Source organism: Equus quagga, chromosome 9 (assembly GCF_021613505.1).
Source record: "Equus quagga isolate Etosha38 chromosome 9, UCLA_HA_Equagga_1.0, whole genome shotgun sequence".
In the NCBI taxonomy this organism is placed as follows: domain Eukaryota; kingdom Metazoa; phylum Chordata; class Mammalia; order Perissodactyla; family Equidae; genus Equus; species Equus quagga.
Genome location: NC_060275.1, coordinates 64476682 through 64502082, shown reverse-complemented (window position 1 = coordinate 64502082; position 25401 = coordinate 64476682). Strand labels below are relative to the sequence as shown.

At 38.6% G+C, this 25401-nt stretch overlaps 2 protein-coding genes across 2 annotated transcripts; one reads left to right on the top strand and one right to left on the bottom strand.

The window, feature by feature from the left end:
* Positions 1-1515: 1515 nt before the first annotated feature.
* LOC124244582 (olfactory receptor 7A17-like) lies at positions 1516-19447 on the bottom strand. The gene is given in 3 exon segments (XM_046671192.1): positions 1516-2184; positions 2187-2446; positions 19321-19447. Coding segments are annotated over 3 exon segments (1056 nt in total).
* Positions 19448-22727: 3280 nt separating this feature from the next.
* On the top strand, positions 22728-23659 carry LOC124244581 (olfactory receptor 7A10-like). Its single transcript, XM_046671191.1, is given in 2 exon segments — positions 22728-23001; positions 23004-23659. Coding segments are annotated over 2 exon segments (930 nt in total).
* Positions 23660-25401: the final 1742 nt, after the last annotated feature.

Sequence of the window (25401 nt, the reverse complement as noted above, 5' to 3'; positions counted from 1 at the left end):
CACAGGTTGGAAACTGGCCCCTGTGAGAAGTCAGATGATGCCACCTAGTGTCCACTATGGACAGTCTGTGTCAAGGGACAGATAGAGGACTCACTGTGACACCGAAGGTTCTGGGGTATTGAAAGGAGCTAAAATCTGGGTGAATCATCATGAGAGGACCACAGAGTTGGTCCAAACCAAGAGAACATAGCAAAGGTTTGTTAACCCAGATATTGGCAGAGGCTGCCGTTGGAAGTCCAATGAGAGCCACCACTGCCAATAGCAGTCAGCTTAGGCAGTTCAATGACTCACATTTTCCGGTTGTTATTACCATTATAATTATTGTGTGGCAGTGAGCTGGCATCCAGATGGACCAGACATCTTTTCTGGGCAAATGAACCTCTGCTATCTTCTCTTGGTTTGGACCAATTCTCTGGTCGTCTTCTGTTGATTCAGTCCAATTTTAGCTCCTTTCAATTCCTCAGAACCTTCAACATCACAGTGAGTCCTCCATTGTCCCTTGACACAGACTGTCCACAGCAGACACTGGCTGACATCATCTGACCTCTTACCCCAGGAGCCAACTTCCAACTTATGGACACTCAGCTCAGCCTTCTGTGTCCTTCTGTGGGTCATCAGAAACTTAATGACACTTCTAAGAGACCCATGGAACCCCATATGAGCCAACGAGGCTTAGATAAAAACTCAGTGTCCCTCCCAGGTTCACACTGCACAGATATTGCACCTCTGCTACAGAAACCCCACTTTAATTCAAGGTAAAAATATATAACCATAATCCCCAAGCTTCCCAAACAGGATGAGATGAGAGATGTAAGCCCCCGTTTATTACTTTTTAGGCTTCAGCAGATGCCCTGAGGATTTTGCACCTGGGAGTTTTCCATATGTTCTCTTCCTCATTGGAAGAAACTCTCCTGTGGTTATGCACTGGGGGTGATTTGGCCCCGAGAGGACATTTGTTCATATCTGGAGACATTTTTAATTCTTACAACTTGGCTGGTGATGCTACTGGCATCCAGTGTTTAGAGGACAGGGTTACTGCTAAACACCTACAATGCGGAGGACAGCCTCAGCAAAGAATGATGCAGTCCAAGTATCAAGAGCGCCAAGGATGAGAAATTCTGCCCTATGTCATGTTGTCTTTCTTCCCAAGGAAAATGAGCTTTGTGACAGTCTAATGGAGACCAGAGCACAGGGAGAGAAATTTGCTTAATAACGTGGGCTGGAGCATCATAAAAAATTAGCCCTCTTATATATATCAATAGCTGGCATTTGCTTAGGACTTGCCACTTGCATTCCCTGTGCTGGAGCTTTACCATATCATCCCTTTTGATCCTCTTGTCACCTGTATGAGGCATGCATTGTTATAGGTCCATTTCACAGATAGAGAAACTGAGGCACAGGAGGTTGAGCATTTCTAACAAGACCACCATCCATTAAAAGCGACATCAGCATTTGAACCCAGTCAGGGGGACTTCAGAGTCCACACTGTTAAGTGCTCTGTTCCATTGCCCTTGGTCACACTTGTCCAGGCACAGAGTCTTTGCTCTTGTCTTGGGAAGATGACACGCTGTAGTCAGGCTTTCTAAAGGCCCTCTTCATGACCCTGCTCCTCAGGCTGTAGATGACGGGGTTCATCACGGGAGTGATCACAGTGTACAGGACTGAGGCAAACACCCATGTCTGAGAGGCGTGTGTCCATGTGGAACTGAGGCAGACCCCCAGGCAGGTCCCACAGAACAAGGAGACAACTGAGAGGTGAGACGCACAGGTGGAAAACACGCTATACTTCCCTCCTGCTGAGATCCTCAGTACACAAGAAACGATTTGAGAATAAGAAAAAAGGATCCCAGTGAGAGGAGAAAAGCCCGTAGTGCCTGTTACAATATATAATACAATGTTATTGATGAAAGTGTCAGAGCAGGCGAGCTTGAGGACCTCAGGGAGTTCACATAAATACTGCAGGATTTCAGTGACTGCACAGAAAGAAAGCGACAACATGGTTAAACTCTCAGGCAGGGCCCCAAGAACACTGATAGGCCAGGTCAGGCGGAGTAACTGGGCACAGAAGCGGGGGTTCATAATGACTGTGTAGTGCAACGGGTGGCAGATGGCCACGAAACGGTCATGGGCCATCACAGTCAGGAGTAAATTGTCCAAAAGTCCAAAACCTGTGAAAAAAAATACATCTGCATGATGCAGCCTGCGTAGCTAATGACTTTGCTCTGCACCTGGATGTTCAGGAGCATCTTTGGGATGGTGGTGGAGGTGAAACAGATGTCAGAATAGGACAGGTTGGAGAGGAAGAAGTATATGGGTGTGTGAAGGTGGGAGTCTGAAATGATGGCCAGGATGATCCCCAAAACAGTAACCAGGTACAAAGACAGGAACAGCCCAAAGAAAACACATTGAATCTCTGGCTTCTCAGAAAGTCCTAGGAGGGGACATACTGGGAGCGCCGAGTGGTTTCCTGTTTCTGTTTATAGCAGTTTCTTCCAAGAAAGAGGCAGAAGCAAGACTGAATCAATGACCAATAGGCATCTCAGAACCGTGGTCACTGTTAGCTTGAATGCAATTTGAGGAGATAAAGCATTTCTTCTTTCTTGTCTGTCAGTTTGGGGTTTCCAAATGCCGCCATCTTCTCCTCAGAACATCCAAATGCCGCCAACTTCTTCTGTGTTGCCACCACCAGCTGGAAAACCTACACATGAAAACTAATTTTGCTCCCAAAGTAGACCTCATCTGTTCAACTGCCCTGATACCTGGTCATCCAGTCTTAGTCTTTTCAGATGTCTTTAACTAATCTGTATACTTTTAAGTGCCTTTACAATAAAAATAATCACAATAATTTTTATTATTGTTTTAATAATACTAATTAAAAAGGCCTGGATCTGTATATAATTTCCATAAAATATGGTAATGTCGTGATATCTACTCACTTTCTACTCACAATTTCTACTCATTTGACTACTTAAAATGTATAATGGACCAATCATGAAAGAAATTGAGTCATCAATCAACTTTACCTCCCAGAAAAGACACAGCGCCAAATTACTAATTTGAAATACATAAAAATTATTTGCAGTCACTTGAAAATAAATGTCCCAATGAATTTTATGAAGCCATTTTAATCATGATACCAAAAGCCAACAGCTCTTCACAATAGCAGAGGTACAGCCAAGACTACAGATTAATCTTTTTATAATTAATGTATCAGGATAAAGCTCAAAGAAAATAGCAATAAAATATATTCAGCAATTTATCAAGCAAAACAAATACCATGACCAGGTAGCATTCAACCTTAGAAAGCAACCAGCATTTCATATTGGTAATTTATTTATTGTAGTAGAGCAAATCAGTAGAAAAAATCATCCAAATAAAATAGGATTGTCTTATTAAATGCCAAAGATATTGCATGAAAACTGGTCTGAGGATCTGTAAATAGGATATTTCTTAACTATGATAAAGTAGTTTCCTTGGTCATCAGCTAATAACAACCCTGACACGAAGATATTTGAAGAATCCCCATAAAGATCATACAGAAGACAAATATGCCTGCTGCTGCCACTACCCAACACTGTTCTGAAATTTCAAACCAATATGACCAAAGAAGAAAAAGCAATAATAAGTTCATGTTTTGAGTAAAAGTAAATTGATCAGGTTTTCACATGATACAATTGGCTACCTAAAGTCCATTGGCAAGGTATTGCAACTAAGAAGTCACTTTGGTAAGGCTAGATTTTTTTGTTGTTGTTGCAGTAACATTGGTTTATAACATTATGTAAACTTCAAGCGTACATCGTCATGTATTTTGGTTTCTGTGTAGATTACATCATGTTCATCACCCAAAGACTAATTACAATCCATCACCACATACCTTTTGCCTTCCTCCCTCCTCTGGTCCCTTCTAGTAACCACTAATCCAATCTTTGTTTCTATGTATTTGTTTGTTGTGGTTTTTATCATCTACTTATGAATGAGATCATATGGTAGATGACTTTCTCCTTCTGGCTTTTTTCACTTAGGATAATATCCTCAAGGTCCATCCATGTTGTCACAAATGGCCAGATTTCATCATTTCTTATGGCTGAGTAGTATTCCATTGTATACATATACCACATCTTTATCCATTCATCCCTTGATGGGCACCTAGGTTGCTTCCAAGTCTTGGCTACTGTGAACAATGCTGCAGTGAACATAGGGGTGCATGTATCTTTATGCATTTGTGTTTTCAAGTTCTTCTGACAAATACCCAATAGTGGGATAGCTGGATCATATGGTAGATATATTCTTAAATTTTGAGGAATCTTCATACTGTTTTCCATAGTGGCTGCAGCAGTTTGCACTCCCACCAGCAGACTATGAGGGTTCCCTTCTCTCCACATCCTCTCCAATACTTATTGTTTCCTGTCTTATTAATTATAGCCATTCTGACAGGATACAATGATATCTCATTGTAGTTTTGATTTGAATTTCCCTGATAGTTAATGATGTTGAACATCTTTTCATGTGCCTGTTGGCCATCTGTATTTCTTCTTTGGAGAAATCTCTGTTCAGATCTTTTGCCCACTTTTTATTGGGTTGTTAGTTTTTTAAAAAAAATTTATCAAGTTCATAATAGTTTACATCAATGTGAGATTTCAGTTGTACATTATTTCTTGACTGTCACCACATAAGTGCTCTCCTTCACACCCAGTGTCCCCCCCACCCACCTTCCCCTGGTAACCACTAAACTCTTTTGTTTGTCCCAGTACTTGTTTATATTCCACATATGAGTGAAATCATCTGGTGTTTGTCTTCTTCAGTCTGGCTTATTTTTCTCAGCATAATTCCCTCTAGGTCCTTCCATGTTATTGCAAATGGGATGAATTTGTCTTTTTACTGGCTGAGTAGTATTCCATTGTATATATATACCACATCTTCTTTATCCAATCAATGGTCGATGGGCACTTGCATTGCTTGCATGTCTTGGCTTTTGTGAATAGTGCTGCAATGAACATAGGGGTGCATATGTTACTTTGGGTTGTTGATTTCACATTGTTTGGGTAGATACCCCGTAGTGGGATAACTGGTTCATATGGTAGGTCTATTTTTAGTTTTTTGAGGAATCTCAATACTGTTTTCCATAGTGATTGCACCAGTTTGCATTCCCACCAGCAGTGTGTGAGGGTTCCCTTCTCTCCACACCTTCTCCAACATTTGTTATTATAAACATTTTAACAGGTGTAAGGTGGTATCTTAGTGTAGTTTTGATTTGCATTTCCCTGATGATTAGTGATGAACATCTTTTCATGTGTTTATTGGCCATCTGTATATCTTCTTTTTAAAAATGTCTGTTCATTTAGTCTGATGAATTCCCACTTGTTTATTTTTTCTTTTGTTTCCCTTGTCTGAGAGGACATGGTATTTGAAAAGATCCTTTTTAGTTTGATGTCAAAGAGTATACTACCAATATTATCTTCCAGGAGTTTTATAGTTTCAGGACATATCTTCAAGTCTTTGATCCATTTTGGCTTTATTTTTGTGTATGGTGTGAGATAGTGGTCTACTTTCATTCTTTTGCATGTGGCTGTCCGGTTTTCCCAACACCATTTATTGAAGAGACTATCTTTTCTCCATTGTATGTTCTTGGCATCTTTGTTGAAGATTAGGTGACAGTAGATGTGTGGTTTTATTTCTGGGCTTTCAGTTCTGTTCCATTGATCCATGTGCTTGTTTTACTACCAGTACCATGCTGCTTTGGTCACTATGGCTTTGTAGTACATTGTTAAATCAGAGATTGTGATACCTCCAGCTGTTCTTTTTTCTCAAGATTACCTTAGCAATTCGTGGTCTTTGATCGCCCCATATGAATTTTAGTACTCTTTGCTCTATTTCCGTGAAGAATGTCATTGGGGTTCTGATAGGGATTGCATTGAATCTGTAGATTGCTTTGGGTAGTATGGACATTTTAACTATGTTTATTCTTCCAATCCATGAGCAAGGAATCTCTTTCCATCTCTTTAAGTCATTATCAGTTGCTCTCAGTAATGCCATATAGTTTTATTTGTATAAGTCCTTCACCTCCTTGGTTAAATTTATTTCTAGGTACATTATTTTTTTAGTTGAGATTGCAAATGGAATGATATTTTTGAGTTCTCTTTCTGTAAGTTCATTATTGGAGTATAGAAAAGCAACTGATTTTTGTAAGTTGACTCTGTACCCTGCAACTTTACTGTAGTTGTTAATTATTTCTGTTAGTTTTCCAGTGGATTTTTTGGGTTTTCTATATATAAGATCACATCATCTACAAACAGTGAGAGTTTCACTTCTTCACTCCCTACTTGGATTCCTTTTATTTCTTTCTCTTGTCTAATTGCTCTGGCCAAAACCTCCAGTAATATGTTAAATAAGAGTGGTGATAGAGGGCATCCTTGTCTCATTCCTGTTCTCAGGGGGATGGCACTCAGTTTTTGCCCATTGAGTATGATGTTGGCTGTGGGTTTGTCATATATGGACTTTATTATGTTGAGGTAATTTCCTTCTATCCCCATTTTGTTTAGAGTTTTTATCATAAATGGCTGTTGGATCTTGTCAAATGCTTTCTCTGCATCTATTGAGATGATCATGTGGTTTTTATTCCTCAATTTGTTGATGTGGTGTGTCACATTGATTGATTTGTGGATGTTGAACCATCCCTGTATCCCTGGTATAAATCCCACTTGATATTGATGTATGATCCTTTTGATGTATTACTGAATTTGGGTTGCCAAAATTTTGTTGAGAATTTTTGCATCTATGTTTATCAGTGATATTGGCCTGTAGTTCCCCTTTTTTGTGCTGTCCTTGTCAGACTTTGGTATGAGTGATGTTGGCCATATTGAATGTGTTAGGAAGTGTTCCATCCTCCCTAATTTTTTGGAATAGCTTGAAAAGGATAGGTATTAAATCCTCTCTGAAAGTTTGGTGGAATTCCCCAGGAAAGCCGTATGGTCCTGGGGTTTTATTCTTTGGGATGCTTTTGATTGCTGTTTCAATCTCTTTCCTTGTGATTGGTCTGTTCAGATTGTCTGTTTCTTCTTGACTTAGCTTTGGGAGGTTGTAGGAGTCTAAGAATGTATCCATTTCCTCTAGGTTATCCATTTTGTTGGCATATAGTTTTTCATAGTATTCTCTTATAATCCGTTGTATTTCTGCGGAGTCTGTTGTTATTTCTCCTCTTTCATTTCTGATTTTGTTTATTTGAGCTTTCTCTATTTTTTCTTTGTAAGTCTGGCTAGGGGTTTGTCAATTTTATTTTTCTTCTCAAAGAACCAGCTCTTTCTTTCATTAATCCTTTCTACTGCCTTTTTTGTTTCAATAGCATCTATTTCTACTCTGATTTTTATTATTTCTCTCCTGCTGGCTTTGGGCTTTGTTCTTCTTTTTCTAATTCAGTTAGGTGTAATTTGAGATTGAGTATTTGGAATTTTTCTTGTTTGTTAAGGTGTGCCTATATTGTGATGAATTTCCCTCTTAATACAGCTTTTCCTGCATCCCATATGAGTTAGTATGGCACGTTATCATTTTCATTTGTCTCCAGGTATTTTTTGATTTCTTCTTTAATTTCTTCAATGATCCATTGCTTGTTCAATAGCATATTGTTTAGTCTCTACATCCTTGTGCCTTTCTCAGCTTTTTTCTTGTAATTAATTTCTGGCCTTATAGCATTCTGATCGGAGAAGATGCTTGTTATTATTTCAATTTTTTAAAATTTGTAGAGGCTTGCCTTGTTTCCAAAAATGTGGTCTATCCTTGAGAATGTTCTGTGTGTACTTGCGAAGAATGTGTATTCTGCTGTTTTTGGATGGAGTGTTCTATGTATGTCTATTAAGTCCAATTGTTTTAGCTTTTTGTTTAATTCCACTGTTTCCTTGTTGATTTTCTGTCTGGGTGATCTGCCCAATGATGTGAGTGGGGTGTTGAGGTCCCCTACTATTATTAGGTTATTTTTAATATCTTCTTTTAGGTTTGTTAATAGTTGCTTTATGAACTTTGGTGCTCCTGTATTGGGTGCGTAGATATCTATAAGCATTATTTCTTCTTGATGGAGTGTCCCTTTCATCATTATATATTGCCCCTCTTTGTCTCTCTTTACCTGCCTTATCTTGAAGTCTACTTTGTCTGATGTAAGTATTGCAATGCCTGCTTTCTTTTGTTTGCCATTAGCTTGGAGTATCATCTTCCACCCCTTCACTCTGAGCCTGTGTTTGTCATTGGAGCTGAGATGTGTTTCCTGGAGGCAACGGATTGTTGGATATTGTTCTTTAATCCATCTTGCCACTCTGTGTCTTTTTATTGGAGAGCTCACGCCATTTACATTGAGGGTGATTATTGATGTATGAGGGTTTAATGCTGTCATTCTGTCACTCATTCTCTGGTTTTCCTGCATTTCCTTTGTTTCTTGTCCTGTGTGTTTTGGTCTACCCATTGAATTATGCAGTTTTTTATGCTGTGTTTCTTTGTTTTTTCCTTATTTATTTTTTGTGTCTCTGTTCTACTTTTTAGTTTAGTGGCTTCCCTGAGGTTTGTATTCAGAAACTCGTGCATAACATACTCCATTTTCTGATGGTCTCTTATTTCCTTAGTTTAAACTGATTCAGTCTCTTTCCTCCTCCCCTCCTAAGCTATTATTCTCATATTTTATTCCAACTTGTGTTGTGAGTTTATGGTTAAAGTGACAAGACTGTCTTTGTTTCTGGTATTTTCCTTCCCTTTATCCTAATGCTATAGTTGAATATTTGCTATCCGAATATATGAATTTGCAGAAGATTCTGATTCTGCCTACCTATTTGTCTCCTTACTGTGTTTTGTGACCCCTTTCTCCCTTTTTTTCTTTCTTCAGGTATGACAGCCTTCTTGAGGATTTCTTGTAGGAGAGGTCTCATGGCTATGAAGCCACTTAGCTTTTGTTTGTCTGGGAAAGATTTAATTTCTCCTCATATCTGAAGGATATTTTTGCTGCATAGAGTACTCTTGGCTGAAGATTTTTGTCTGTTAAAGTTTTGAATATGTCATTCCAGTCTCTCCTAGCTTGTAAGGTTTCTGCAGAGAGATCTGCTGAAAGCTTGATAGGGGTTCCTTTGTAGGTTATTTTCATCTGCCTTGATGCCCTGAGTATTCTTTCTTTGTCATTCATTTTTACCAGTTTTAATACTATATGCCTTGCAGTAGGTCTTTTTACATTGACAAATCTGGGAGATCTGAAAGCTTCCTCCACACACATTTCCTTCTCATTCCCTAGATTTGGGAAGTTCTCTGCTATTATTTCTGTGAACAAGCTTTCTGCTCCATTCTCGTTCTCTTCTCCTTCTTGAATACCTATAATTCTTATGTTGCATTTCCTCATTGAGTCAGATATTTCTCAGAGAATTTCTCCATTTCTTTTTAGTCTCAGTTCTCTCTCCTCCTCTGTTTGGAGCACTTCAACATGTCTATCTTCAATTATGCCGATTTGCTCCTCTATGGTGCCCACACAAGCATTCAGGGAATCTGTATTTTGTTTTATCTTTTCCATTGTATCTTTCATCTCTAATATTTCTGATTGATTCTTCTTTGTAGTTTCAATCTCTTTTGTGAAGTACCTCCTGACCTCGTTGAATTATTTCTCTATATTCTCTTTTACATCATTGAGTTTTTGGATGATAGCTATTTTGAATTCATTGTCATTTAGTTTACTTATTTCTGAGTCCTCAGGACTGAGTTCTGGGTGCTTGTCATTTTCTCCCTGGTCTGGGGATTTGAAGAATTGCCTGATGCTGGAAGGACGGGTCTTTCCCATTTTGATATTATTTGGTTGCAGTTGCAGCCTATCACCACTGGGTGGCGGTCGAGAGCCAGGTATTCTGAGCCCTCTGCCTTCACCTGAGATGGTGGGCACGGTTCAGGGGAGGGCGCTTTCTCCTGCGTGCAGTCCTGCGTTTCCCAATCAGATCTCACTATCTGGTCTCCTGGGGTCTTGTCTTGATGAGGTCACCCAAGTGGGAAAGCTTTTGCCCCATTAGAGGGCTTCCCGCTAGGCTGCAAGGGCCCTAGGGCGTCCTGGGTAATCCCAGGGATATGTGACACCGCCCCCACTCCTTCCCTCACGTAGCCTTCCACGGCAACGATCCCAGTCTTTAGGGGAGGAAGCGAAGATCTCTCTTACCCTGTTCCAGCTCCTCCAAGGGGGCCTCCAGCCTCTCCGCCCTCCCTGATGTGACTGCTGAGACTCTCCGAGAATTTTTGTGCTTTTAGGGTATTTTCTGTTAGAATATGATTGCTCCTTTTTGTTGTATGCTGGAGGGGAGAGAGTCCTGGGCAAGCTCACTCCTCCATAGTGCTGATGTCTGGGTTGTTAGTTTTTTGTTGTTGAGATGTATGAGTTCTTTTCATATTTTGTATTAACCACTTATGAGATACATGGTTTGCAAATATCTTCTCCCAATTGTTAGGTTGTCTTTTCGTCTCGTTGATTGTTTCCTTTGCTGTGCAAAAGATTTTTAGTTTGATGTAGTCCCATTTGTTTAATTTTGCTATTGTTTCCCTTGCCCAGTCAGATGTGGTGCTTGAAAATATGCTGCTAAGAGCAGCACTGAAGAGAGAACTGGCCTATGCTTCCTTCTAGAAGTTTAGTGGTTCCAGGTCTTACACCCAGGTCTTTAATCCATTTTGAGTTGATTTTAGTGTATGGTGTAAGATAATGGTCTACTTTCATTACTTTGCATATGGCTGTCCAGTTTTCAAAACAGCACTTATTGAAGAGACTCTCCTTTCTCCATTGTATGTTCTTGGCTTTCTTGTTGTAAATTAACTGTCTGTAGATGTGTGGGTTTATTTCTGGCCTCTTGATTCTGTTCCATTGATCTGTGTGTCTGTTTTTGTGTCAGTACCATGCCGTTTTGGTTACTATGGCTCTGTAGTAAATTTTGAATTCAGGGAGTGTGATACCTCCAGCTTTGTTCTTTTTTTGTCAGAATTCCTTTGGCTATTTAGGGTCTTTTGTTGTTCCATATCATTTTAAAATTCTTTGTTCCATTTCTGTGAAAAATGTTGTTGGAACTTTGATAGGAATTGCATCAAATCTGTAGATTGCTTTAGGAAGTGTGAATGTTTAAACTATGTTAATTCTTCCAATCCAAGAGCACGGAATATCTTTCCATTTCTTTGTGTCTTCTTCAATTTCTCTCAACAATATTTTATAGTTTTCAGAGTACAGATCTTTCATTCTTTGGTTAAGCTTATTCCTAGATATTTTATTCTTTTTGTTGCAATTGCAAATGGGATTGTATTCTTCTCCTTCTTCTTTTTTTTTAAAGATTTGCCCTCAGTTAACATCTGTTGCCAAACTTCCTCTGTTTTTTCTTTTCGCTTCTCCCCAAAGCACCCCTCCTCCAAGTACATCGTTGTGTGTTCTAGTTGTGGATCCCTCTAGTTGAGCTACATGGGACGCTGCCTCAGCATGGCTTGATGAGTGGTGCTAGGCCCCCACCCAGGATCTGAACCAGTGAAACCCTGGGCTGCTGAAGCAGAATGGGTGAACTTAACCACTTGGCCATGGGGCCAGCCCTGGGATAGTATTCTTAATTTCTCTTTCTGCTACTTCATTGTTAGGGTATAGAAGCACAACTGATTTTGGTATGTTGATTTTGTATTCTGCTACTTGACCATATTCATTTCTTATTTCTAAAAGTTTTTTAGTGTATTCTTTAGGGTTTTCTATATGTAAAATCATGTCATCTGCAAATAGTGACAATTTCACTTCTTCCTTTCCAATTTGGATCCTTTTTGTTTTTCTTGCCTGATTGCTCTGGCTAAGACTTCCAATACTATGTTAAATGAGAATAATGAAAGTGGGCATCCTTGTCTGGTTCCTCTTCTTAGACGGATAACTTCCAGTTTTTCTCCATTGAAAATGATACTAGCTGTGGGTTTGTCATATATGGTGTTTATTATGTTGAGGTGCTTTCCTTCTATACCTATTTTATTCAGAGGTTTTATCATAAATGATGCTGTATGTTGTCAATGAGTTCTCTGCATCTATTGAGATGATCATGTGATTTTTATTCTTCATTTTGTTATGTGATGTACCATGTTGATTGATTTGTGGATGTTGAACCATCCCTGTACCCCTGGAATAAAACCCACTTGATCATGGTCTAGGATCGTTTTAATGTATTGTTGTATTCAATTTGCTAGTATTTTGTTGAGACTTTTTGCATCAATGTTCATCAGTGATATTGGGCTGTAATTTTCTTTTTTTGTGTTGTCCTTGTCTGGTTTTGGTATCAGGATAATGTCAGCTTCATAGAATGAGTTAGGAAGCCTCCTCTCCCCTTCAATTTTTTGGAAGAGTTTGAGAAGGATAAGTATTAAATCACTTTTGAATGGTTGGTAGAATTCACTAGGAAAGCCATCTGGTCCTGGGCTTTTACTTTTTGAAAGTTTTCTGATTACTGTTTCAATCTCCTTACTGGTGATTGGTCTTTTGAAATTCTCTATTTCTTCTGGATTCCATTTTGGAAGGTTGTATGATTCTGAAAATTTATCCATTTCTTCTAGATTATCCAAGTTGTTGGAGTATAGCTTTTCATAGTATTCTCTTAGAGTCCTTTGTATTTCTGAAGTATCTGATGTAATTTCTCCTCTTTCATTTCTGATTTTGTTTATTTGAGCCTTCTCTCTTTTTCTCTTGGTCAGACTAGCTAAAGGTTTGTCAATTTTATTTATCTTTTCAAAGAACCAGCTCTTGGCTTCATTGATTTGTTCTATTGTTTTTTTTAGTCTCTATTTCATTTGCTTCTGTGCTGATTTTTATTATTTCTTTCCTTCTGCTGATTTTGGGCTTTGTTTGTTTTCTTTTTCCAGTTCCTTTAGGTGCACTGTTAGATTGTTTATTTGGGACTTTTCTTGTTTGCTGAGGTAGGCCTGAATTGCTATAAACTTCCCTCTTAGCATTTCTTTGGCTGTATCCATAGATTTTGATATGTCATCTTTTCATTTTCATTTGTCTCCAGGAATTTTTTATTTCCCCTTTGATTTCTTGATTGACTCCATCATTGTTTAGTAGCATTTTTTTTTTAAATATCCACATATTAGTGGCTTTTCTGATTTTCTTCTTGTAGTTGATTTCCAGTTTCATAACTTTGTGGTCAGAAAAGACGCTTGGTATTATTTCAATCTTCTTAAGTTTATTGAGACTTGTTTTGTGGTCTCATATGTGATCAATCCTGGAGAATGTTCCATATGCATTTGAAAAGAATGTGTATTTTGAAGTGTTTAAATGGAATGTTCTATATATATCTACTAAGTCCACCTGGTGTAATGTGTCATTGAAGGCCAATATTTCCTTCCTGACCTTCTGTTTTGCTGATCTATCCACTGGTGTAAGTGGAGTGTTAAAGTCCCCTACTATTATTGTGTTATTGTCTATTTCATCTTTTATGTCTGTTAATAGTTGCTTTATATATTTAAGTGCTCCTATGTTGGGTGCATAGATATTTACAAGTGTTATATCCTCTTGTTGGATCATTCCCTTTATCATTATGTAGTGCCCTTCTTTGTCTTTTGTTACAGTTTCTTTTAAAGATTTTATTTTATTTTTTCCTTTTTCTCTCCAAAGCCCCCCAGAACATAGTTTTATATTCTTTGTTGTGGGTCCTTCTAGTTGTGGCATGTGGGACGCTGCCTCAGCATGGTTTGATGAGCAGTGCCATGTCCATGCCCAGGATTCGAACCAACGAAACACTGGGCCGCCTGCAGTGGAGCACGTGAACTTAATCACCCGGCCATGGGACCAGCCCCTACAGCTTTTGTTTTAAAGTCTACTTTGTCTGATATAAGTATTGCTGTCGCAGCTTTCTTTACATTGACATTTGCATGGAGTATATTTTTCCATCCCTTCACTTTCAGCTTGTGTGTTTTTAGGTCTGAAGTGTGTCTCTTGTATGCAGCATATATGTGGGTCTTGTTTTTTTTTCCACTCGGCCACCCTATGCCTCTCTGTTCCTTTCCTCGTCTCTTGCTCTCTTCTCTTGTGATTTTATGGCTTTCTTTAGTGCTGTTTATCTTCCTTTCTCTTACTTTTTTGTGTATTAATTATAGCTTTCTAGTTTGTGATTATCATGACGTTCACATATATATAATAATCTATGTATATAGCAATCTACATTGAGCTGATGGTCTCTTTAGTTTGACCTCTTTCTAAAAGCTCTACTCTTTTACTCTCCCACATTTTATGTTTTTTATATCAAATCTAACCTCTTATTTTGTGTGTGTGTATCCACTACCCTCTTATCATTGAAATAGGTAATTTTAGTACTTTTGTCTTTTGACCTTTGTATTCTCTTCATAGATGGTTGATCTGCTACTTTTACTCTATTTTTGCCTTTACCAGTGGTTCTAGTGTCTTTTATTTTTGATAATTTTCTTATCTCTGTTTGTAATCTTGTCTTTCCAACTTAAATAAGTCCCTTTAGCATTTCCTGTAAAACTGATTTCTTGGTGATAACCTCCTTTAATTTTTGCTTGTCTGGGAAACTCGTTATCTCTCCTTCCATTCTGAATGATAACCTTGCTGGGTAGAGTATTCTTGGCTGTAGGTTTTTTCCTTTCATCTCTTTAAATTAGTCATGCTACTCTCTTCTAGCCTGTAGGGTTTCTGCTGAGAAGTCAGCTGATAGCCTTATGGTGTTCCCTTTGTATGTCACTTGTTGCCTTTCTCTTGCAATTTTTAGGATTCTCTCTTTATCTTTAATTTTGGACATTTTAATTATAATATGTCTTGGTGTGGGCCTCTTTGGGTTTATCTTGTTTGGTGCTTTCTGTACCTCCTGTACTTGGATGTCTGTTTCCTTTTTTAGGTTAGGAATGTTTTCAGCTATTATTTCTTTAAATAAATTCTCTGCCCCTTTGTCTCTTGTCCTTCTGGGATATCTATAATGTGAATGTTAGTGCACTTGTTGTTGCAGAGTTCTCTTAGACTGTCCTCATTCTTTTTAATTCTTTTTTCTTTTATTTGTTCAGCCTTGGTGATTTCCTCTAGTCTTTTTTCCAGCTTACCGATCTGTTCTTCTGTGTCAACTACTCTGCTATTGAGTCCCTCTAGTGAGTTTTCCCTTTCCAGATTGTATTCTTCATTTCTGATTGGTTCTTTTTTATATTTTCCAATTCTTTGTGGATGTTCTCACTATGTTCATCCACTCTTCTCCCAAGATTGTTGAGCATCTTTACGAATTTTTGTTTTAACTCTTTGTCAGGTAGATTGTTTATTTCTGTTTCATTTAGTTCTTTTCCTGGAGTTTTGTACTGTTCTCTTGTTTGGAACCTATTCCTTTGTCTCCTCATTTTGCCTCTTTCTCTGTGCTTATATGTATGTATTAGGCGAGTCAGCTGTGTCTCCTGATCTTGGAGAAGTGGCCTTATGTAGGATTCACCTTTTGAGGCCCAGCAGTGTGTTTCCCCTCATCACCAATTCCAAATGTTCCAGGAGTGACCTCTGTGTAGGCTATGTGTGTCCTTCTGTTGTGATGGGGTTGCTTTTGCTGCAGGTGCCCAGGGAGTCTAGGCTGTATCCCTGGCCAGCTGATTGTAATGCTCATTTGTGTGTGGCTTTTCTGAACACTTCTGTCACTTTGTTGGGTTTGGGGAGCACCAGCTCAGTTGTCTGCAAGGCCTAATATCACATACTTGCTGCAGTTTTCCTGTTAAGTGACTAGGCCCTCAGTCTGGTTGTTTGCTAGGCTCAGGAGCTTACAAATGCTGTAGGCCTCCAGCCTGCAAAGATGTTGTAAGCTCTCTCAGGAGTGTAGCTGAGTAGAGTTGGCCCCAGGCACAAGAGCACTCAACTGTTTCAGGCTTTTAAAGGTGGGGCTGATCCCCAATGTGACTGTTTGAGAAGCACCAGTCTTCTGCCACTGATAAGCCTCAGGGCACACAGCTCCACACACACCATCAACACAGTCCTGGCCCATGCACACATCTTGGCCCTGTGGATCATGCCCAGTCACCCCACTGCAGAGGTCGTCACACACTCCACCAATGCCCCACATGCTCCACCCTCTCCTCATGCATGCCTTGCACCATAGAGGTGCACCCACTCACTTGCCTGCAGAGGATCCAGGGACCCAGTCTATACAGGCTGAAGAGTTGCCTGAGGGCTTGCTGTTGGGTGAGGCTAGTCCCTAGGGCAGTCTGCCTGCCATGGCTGAGAAGGATTAAATAAGTGCTCTAGTGGGTGGGGCAGAGCCTGGGCTAACAGGCCAGGGGAAGAACTCCAATGGCATCTGCCAGCTTCTGTCAGCACCTCTATCTAGGTCACACTAATGGCTGTCACCAATGTCTCAGTCCCTGGAGATGTCTCACCTTCCACCAAGATGCACTACAGCCTATCAGGTGAGTCTCTTTTCACCAAAGGTCTGTGCACCTTTCTTTCTGATGACTTTAGGTTGCTTTCCGAAATGGGTGAATTTGTGCATGGGCTCTTAAGTGTTGGTTTTTTTCCCACTTATGTCCCATAGGTTTTCCAGGGGTATTCCTTGTTGTAGTTAATAGCGAGCAAAGTGAGATATTATGACACTCATCTCAGTTGTGCTGAGTCCGAAGGATGCTTATAGTGGTAACACTCCCCCACTCTTCCAGGGAACAATCCTAACCTCAGGATTGCTCTCAGCTGGCCGTGAAGCTCTGCAGCTCATGAAGGTGGCTTTTTTCTCTCCAGAAAGGAAGTTCTTCCTCTTCCACCTCAGTCAGGACTGTCCCTTGTTGTGTGGGTTCTTTTGATCCAATTTTCAGTTCTCTCTCAGTGGTAATTTTTCCAAGAATAATTGTATCTTGGTTGTGTTCATGGGAGGAGGTGAGTTGAGAGTCTGTGTATGCTGCCGTCTTGATATCAACTCCATCAAAGTCTTACAGTTTTAATTGTCCATATATTTCATTTCCTTGGTTAAATTTATTTCTATTTTGTTGTTTTTGATGCTATGGTGAATGGGATAGTTTTCTTTATTTCTTTTTCAGATGTTTTGCTGTTAATATATAGAAACAACTGATTTCTGTATGATGATTTTATTTTCTGAAACTTTACTGGATTCACTGATGAAGTCCAACAGTGTTTTGGTTGATTCTTTAGAATTTTCTGTATAAAAGATCATATCATCTGCAAAAAATGACAATTTACTTCTTCCTTTTCAATTTGGATGAATTTTGTTTCTTTTTCTGCTTAATTTCTCTGGGTCAGCCTTCCAGTACTATGTCCAATAGGAGTGGTGAGAGTGGACACACCTGTCTTGTTCCTGATCTTAGAGGAAAAGCTTTCAACCCTTTATCCTTGAGCATGATGTTAGCTATGTATTTGTTGTATATGACCTTTATACTGTTGAGGTATGTTCCTTCTATATCCCATTTATTGAGGATTTATCATGAAAAGATGTTGTATTTTGTCAAATGCTTTTCCTGCAAATATTGAGATGATCATATAATTTTTATCTTTTATTCTATTAATATGGTGTATGACATTTATTGATTGATGTATGTTGAACCAGCCTTGATTCACAGGGATAAATCCAACCTGACCGTGGTGAATGATCCTTTTACTGTGCTTTTTAATTTGGCTTGCTAATATTTTGTTGAGAATGTTTACATCTGTATTCATCAGGGACATTGGTCTATAGTTTTTTTCTTGTTGTATCCTTATCTGGTTATGGTATCAGGATAACATTACCCTTGTAAAATGGTTTTTGGAGTGTTCCTTCCCCTTCAATATTTTGGAAGAGTTAGAGAAGGATTGACGTTAATTATTCTTTATATGTTTGCTATATTTCACTACTGAAACCATATGGTACCAGGCTTTTCCATGTTGGGAGGTTTTTGATTACTGATTCAATCTCCCTGGTCATTATTGGTCTGTTCAGATTTTCTATTTCTTCCTGATGTAGTCAGGTAGGTTGTATGTGCTAAAAATGTATCCACTTTTTCTAGGTTATCCAATTTGTTGGCATATAATTGTTCATGGTATTCTCTTATGGTCCTATGTATTTCTGGGGTATCAGTTTCTTATTGTATTTATTTGATTCTTCTCTCTTTTATCTTAGTGTAACTAGAGGTTGGTGTATATTGTATATCCTTTCAAAGAACTAGCTCTTAGATTCATTGATTTTTTTCTATTTTTTTCTGGTTTCTGATCTATTTCTGCTCTGATCTTTGTTATTTTCTTCCTTCTCCTAACTTTGGACTTAGTTTGTTTTTCTTTTTCTAGTTTCTTGAGGTGTAAAGTGTAGTTGTTTATTTGAGTTCTTTCTTAATGTAGGCATTTATTACTATAAACTCCCCTCTTAGAATTGCTTTGGCAGTACCCCATAGGTTTTGGTATATTGTGCTTCCATTTTTGCTCATTTCAAGTTATTTCTTGATTTCCTCTTTTTCTCTTTAAAAACTTACCATACATAAAAATTTCTTCCAACTGTTTAATATTATGGAAAATAAAAACAGACTTCAGTACCCACCGCCTGGAAAAAGGAGCTTTATCTAATAAGGGAAATGTATACAATAGATTAAGTATATCCAGGAGCAGCAATACAAGACCAGGATGAAAATTCCAACAAATACAAACTATCATTTTTCAATGGCCCCTTAACACAGAACAATTACAACACTATAAAAAAGTTAAAGGGAAAATATTATTAACTGATTTAAAGAAAAAGCACTACCTAGTAATGTTATGTACTAGTGATCAAGAATGACTTGCAGAATTATTTCTCCTCAATATTCATTTCTGAAAGTAATTAATAGAAATCCGTAATCCAATGTTGCGCTTTAAGAAAGATGCATGGTAAACACAATATATTTACGACTTTTATAATGTCTTTCATGTTGAAAGTTTCTAGAACATTATACACAAGTTAATTTCCATCAAACTTTCACGTATTACTTAGAGGTATATTTCTTTTTGGTGGGAGTTTCACATATAAGGATGTAGGCTAATTGAAGTCTTTCCCATGCTGTTTACTTTCATTTACTTTTTATCAAGTGACTGCTTTTATGCCTTCAGAAAGAACTGAGATGACAAAAGCCTTTCCCACATCCATTATATTTAATTGGTTTTTCATCTAGTATGCTTTCTTGTATATCCTTGAAAGTTTGCATGAAAAATAAATGCCTTCCCACTTTACTGACATTCACAGGGTTTCTCTCCCATATGAGTTATTTCATGTCTTTGAAGAGAACTGGGAAAATTAAAAGCTTTACTACATTTTGTACATTCATATTGTTTCTCTCCAGTATGACTTTTTTTATTTATTTGGAAACTTTGATGAGAACTTAAGGCTTTCTCACATTCTTTACATTCATAGGGTTTCTCTCCACTGTGACTCCTTTCATGTACTTGAAACGCACTGGAAGAAATGAACACTTTCTCACATTCCTTACTTTTATAAGGTCCATCTCCAGTGTGAAAGATCATGCGTGATCAAAGGCTTGAGGGAGCTATAAAGGCTTTCCCACAGCTTTTACATTTATAGGGTTTCTTTCCAGCATGAATCCTTTCATGGACTTAAAGAGAACTGGAAGAAGTGAACGCATTACTGCATTTTTTACATTCATAGGGTTTCTCTCCAGTATGAGTTCTTTCATGTATTTGAAGAAAACTGGTAAGAGTGAAAGATTTCCCACCTTCCTTACACATATATGGCTTCTCTCCATATTGTTGATAGTCATATGGTTTGGGTTCAGTGTGACTCTAAGGTGCCTGTTAAGGGATACAGGATGCACGAAGGGTTTTCCACATGCACCTCATTCACATGGTTTAGCTCCTGTAGTTTTATTGTTCAGGCTGAGATTTGGAATGAGGCTGAAATGTTTTCTGCATTGAGTACCCTCTTCACTTTCACAGACTCCTTACCATATGACTTCTTCATTTTCTACCCTGGTTTTTGTACTGATCTTCAATATCTTCCCATGTTTTTCCTATTGAGGCCTGGTTCCTGAAGGTTTCTCACATCACATCTCTGTAGAGTTTCTTCTATGAAGGACCCAGTAAAGCCCACTCCTTCAGGGTGAAGTTCACAGCCACATCCTCAATGGCCACCAAGTCCACCTCTAGGTATCCTGGGTCCCCCTGAGTCCTTCCTATTACTCCCATGGCCAGAGCAGATCACATAGTGACAGGGGCTGTGGCAGAGCCCCCAGGAACTGTTTAGGGCAGGTGGCCAATGATCCCTAGTGAGGCCTCTCTTGATCTCCCTTTTGATTTCTTCTTTGACGCATTCGTTGTTCTGGAGCATGTAATTTAATCTCCACATACTTGTGAATTTTCCATATTTCTTCCTGTTATTGATTTTTGTTTCATATCAGAGTTATCAAAAAAGATACTTGGTATGATTTCCCCTTCTTGAATTTGCTAAGATACTTTTTGTGGCCTCTCATAGGATCTCTCCTGGAGAGTTTTCCTCGTGTCCTTGAGACAATTATGTATTCTGGTGCTGTTGGAGGGAATGCTCCCTATCTCTCTCTCTATATCTGTTTTATTTGTTCTCCTCCGAGCAGGTTATTCAATAGTCTTATCCTTTAACTCATGGCTTCTATATCCTCCTTGGTCTATTCTGTTGTTATGTTCTCTATTGTATTTTCCATTTCATTCACTAAATTCTTCAGCTCCAGAATCTATATTTGGTTCTTTTGGTATGATTTCTAGCTCTTTGTTGAATTTCTCATTTTGTTCACATATTGCTTTCCTGATTTCACTGATTTATCTTTCTGTGTTTTCTTAGCTCATTGAGTTTCCTCAAAACATCAATTCTTTATCAGCTGAGTCACAAAATTCCATGCCTTTGAGTTCAGTTACTGAAGGGTATTGTTATCTTTTACTGATGAAATGTTTCCATGATTCTTCAAGTTCCTCGGGGTTTTCACCTCCTTCCTTAATTCCTAAGCATTTTATTCTTTTGGATAACATTGTAAAAGGAATTTGTTTTGTAATTTCCTTTTCAAACTGTTCATTGTTTGTATATAGTCATGCAACTGATTTTTGTGTGTTGACTTTTTATCCTGTTACTTTGCTGAATTCATTTATTAGTTCTATTAGTTTTTTTGTGGAATCTTTAGAATTTTCTACATATAAGATCGCATAATCTGCATACAGACATAAATTTATTTCCTCCTTTCCAATTTGGATTCCCATTCTTTCTTTCTTTCTTTCATTCATTCATTTTTTCTTTCTTTTTCTTTCTTACTCTTTGTTTCCCTCATCTTTTGTTCTTCCTTAGTGATATTGTTTAATTTTAATTTATCAAATTTTTTATTGCAGTAACATTGGTTTATAACATTATATAAATTTCAGTTATACATCATTACATTTCAATTTCTGTGTAGACTGTACCATGCTCACAACTCAAAAACTAACTACCATCCATCACTGTACACATGTGCCCTAATATCCCTTTTGCCTCCTCTCTCACCCTTCCCCTCTGACAGCCACCTATCTAATCTCTGTTTCTATGTGTTTGCTTGTTTGTTGTTTTCTTCCACTTATGAGTGAAATAATATGTATTTGACTTTCTCTGACTTATTTCACTTAGCATAATACTCTCAAAGTCCATCCATGTTGTTGCAAATGGCAACATTTCATCTTTTTTGTGACTGAGCAGTATTCCATTGTGTATATAAACCACATCTTCTTCATCAATTCATCCACTGATTGACACTCAGGTTGTTTCCAGGTCTTGGCTTTTGTGAATAATGCTGCAATGAACATGTATCTTTATGCATTCGTGTTTTCATGTTATTTCAATAAGTATCCAGAAGTGGAATACTTGGATCATATGGTAGACTCATTCTTAATCTTTTGAGGAATCTCCATACTATTTTCCATAGTGGCTGTACCAGTTTGCATTCCCACCAGCAGTGTATGAGAGTTCCATTTTCTCCACATCCTCTCCAACATTTGTTATTTCTTGTCTTGTTAATTGCAGCTGTTCTGATGTGCATACGGTGATATCATATTATAGTTTTAATTTGCATTTCCCTAATAATTGGTGCTGTTGAATATCTTTTCATGTGCCTTTTGGCCATCCTCTTTTTCTTGACTTAATTGCTTTGGCTAGAACCTCCAGTGTTATTTTGTATCAAAGTTACAAAAGTGGGCATCCTTGTCTTGTTTCTGATCTTACAAGAAAACGGATCAATCTTGCACCATTGAGTACAGTTGGTCCTCCATATCCGTGGGTTCCACATTCGTGGAGTCAACCAACCACAGATTGAAAGACCTATGATAGCTGCATCTGTAATGAACATGCATAGATATTTTTCTGTTCATTAATCCTCCAAAAAAATACAGTGTAACAACTATCTACATAGCATTTACATTATAAGTAATCTAGAGATATTTTAAAGTGTATGAGAGGATGTGCATAGGTTATACGCAAATACTATGCTAGTTCATATACGAGACTTGAGCATGTGTGGGTTTTGGTGTCTGTGGAAGTCCTGGAACCATTTTCCCATGAATACTGTATAATTAATGGGGTTGTATAATGTTCACTGTGGGTTTTCATAAATGGCTTTTAGAACGCTAAGGTAGTTTCCTATTATTCCTAGTTTTTTAGTGTTTTTATCATGCTCCGTACACAAATGTAAAAATGAATTTCTTGAGTGTAGAATATAAATAATAGAATATCTGCCAGGTTAGTAATTCATGATTGTGTCGTGTTCTTTTTTCTCTTTTTTTTAGTAGTCATATCAATTACATGAAGCCAGGGAATAATACAAAAATTTCAGAATTTCTTCCTTTTGGAATTTCAGATAAACAAGAATTGCAATCCTTCTTCTTTGGGCTGTTCCTGTCCATGTACTTGGTCATCATACTTGTGAATCTGCTAATCATTCGGGCTGTCAGCTCTGACTCCCACCTCCACACCTTCAATCTGTCTATTATAGACATCAATTTCACCTCCACCACTGTTCCAAAGATGCTGGTGAATATACAGACACAGAGAAAAGTCATAACTTATGAAAGCTGCATATACAAATGTCCTTTTTCATACTCTTTGTATGGTTGGACAGTTTCCTCCTGACTGTGATGGCCTACAACAAGTTTGTGACCATCTGTCACCCCCTGCACTATATGGTCATCATGAACCCCCTGCTCTATGGGCTGCTGGTTCTGGTAACTTGCATTATCAGTATCCCACATTCCATGTTACACAGCTTAATGATATTGTGGCTGTCCTTCTGTAGAGGCTTGAAATTCACCACGTTTTCCTGTGAACTTAATCAGGTGGTCCAACTTGCCTGTTCTGACACCTTTCTTGGTAACATGGTGATGTATTTTGCAGGTGTCCTGCTGGGTGATGGTTCCCAGGCTGACGTCCTTTACTCTGACTCGAAGATAGTTTCTTCCATACATAGAATCTCATCAGCTCAGGGGAAGTATAAAGCCTTTTTTACCTATGCATCTCACCTCTCAGTTGTCTCCTTATTTTATTGTATGGTCCTGAGAGTGTACCTCAGCTCTGCTGCTACCCACAGCTCACACTTAAGAGTAACAGCCTCAGTGATGTACACTGTGGTTATACCCATACTGAATCCCTTCATCTACAGTCTGAAGGACAAAGACAGAGGGAGCTCTGAAGACGTTCTTCAGGGTAAAGCCATAAAGGGGTCATTTTTCAAGAAGTGATTGTAGGGCTCCATGCCAGCAGCCAGAAATGGAATTTCAACTTTTAAAATTTTAACTGCTTTATTAAATTTAAATAACTCCATTTATTAAACTTTCTGATTATTCTGATATCCGACATTTTTCCTTTTGTTTTTTTCCCCTAATTTCTCAAAGTTATTCCCAACTTTGGATCAGAAACAATTTGGAGATTCCCATTTACCTCATAGAGTGATGAGTTGTACTTGTTTTATGTAATAAACACATTTCACAAGTTAGGCTATTTACATGTTTTATCATAGATGAAATTTTGAAACCACAGTTTAATCACTTTTACGTCCTTTGTTCTTTTCTGTATCACTACGTTAACAGCTTTTCCTGATAACGTAAACTTTAACATCCTAGTTTCTTTTGTAGCTAGTTGTGGAGTTTCATAATTTTCATTAGGACTCTGATATCTTATCAGCTCAGCATCCACAGTATCCCTGGCACAGAATCGTAAGGCAAAAATTGCTTATCAAAAACTTGTGTAGGGAGACATCATCACCATGGTGGTGTGAGAGGATTCCTTTGCCCCTCCCCTTCCTTCTACAGTGAGTAAAACATCCAGAGCCCAACAAAGACTACATTACCCAACACACCAGGATGCCAGAGATCCACACATAGATACATATGAAGGTGACTGGATTGGAGCACATAAGGGAGGCTAAATGGGGGAACAGCATAGGTGGTGCCCAGCATCTTGGATCCTGGCCATGGTGGCTGAACCAGCTGCCTCCAGCCACAGGGAACACAGTGGGCAGCAGCAGAGGCACACAAGTAGGTATGGCTCCCAGTCACAGTGCACCTGTGGCCACATGGAGCAGAACTTCAGCAAAGGCAGAGTCCTGCATCCTGGGCCCTGAGCTGTAGCTCAGAGCCTGGTAGCAGCAATGCAGGCACACACACAATTCTAGCCTCCCAATTGTAGCTTTGTCTGTGGCTGCAAAGAAATGGGCAACAGTAGAGGTGGAGAGGCAAAACCTGGCTCCATTCTCACCCTGCCCTTTTCCCTGCCATGGCAGGAGTGTTTCTGACCAGGTGATCCTGGACATGGTGGACAGGTCATTCATCCCCATACCACCGGTGGTGAAGCCTGTAACTGCAGTGACACTGGCAACAGCAAGGCATTAGTGACCTGTAGAGACACGGGCTGCAATGATGAGGGTACCTGGTGGCACATCTAATAGAGGCAGTGGAGTGAGGAAAGTGCCCATCCTCAAAGATAGCCAAGAGGCAGCACAGGTAAGAGAAACCAAAAGCTGGTGCTATAGTGCCACCTGCTGAAAAACAAAAGAAAGGCCTGTAATCTCCAATTGGTTGAATAGCTAGAATCAAAGCAAAGTCTTACTTAAATAAGAAAAGTGTTTGGTATGACAAAAGGCAGACAAATAATTGAGCAGACATCAAAAAAGGCCACAGTAACACAGCATTACAAAAAGAAAATAAGAAACCAAACATAAAGTCATGGAAGAGTGTGAAATAACTGATAAAGAATTCAAAAAGCTGTGATGAAGAAACTCAACAAGCTATGAGAAAACAGTTAAATGGGCTCAGAAATAAAATTAATGAACAAAAGAAGTACTTTACCAAAGAGATTGAAGCTGTAAAGTAGAACTGAACAGAAATTCTTGGGCTAAAGATCTCAATAAATGAGACTAAGAATGATTTAAAAAACATTGGAAATAGAGCAGACCATATGAAAGAGAGAGTAAGTGTGATTAAAG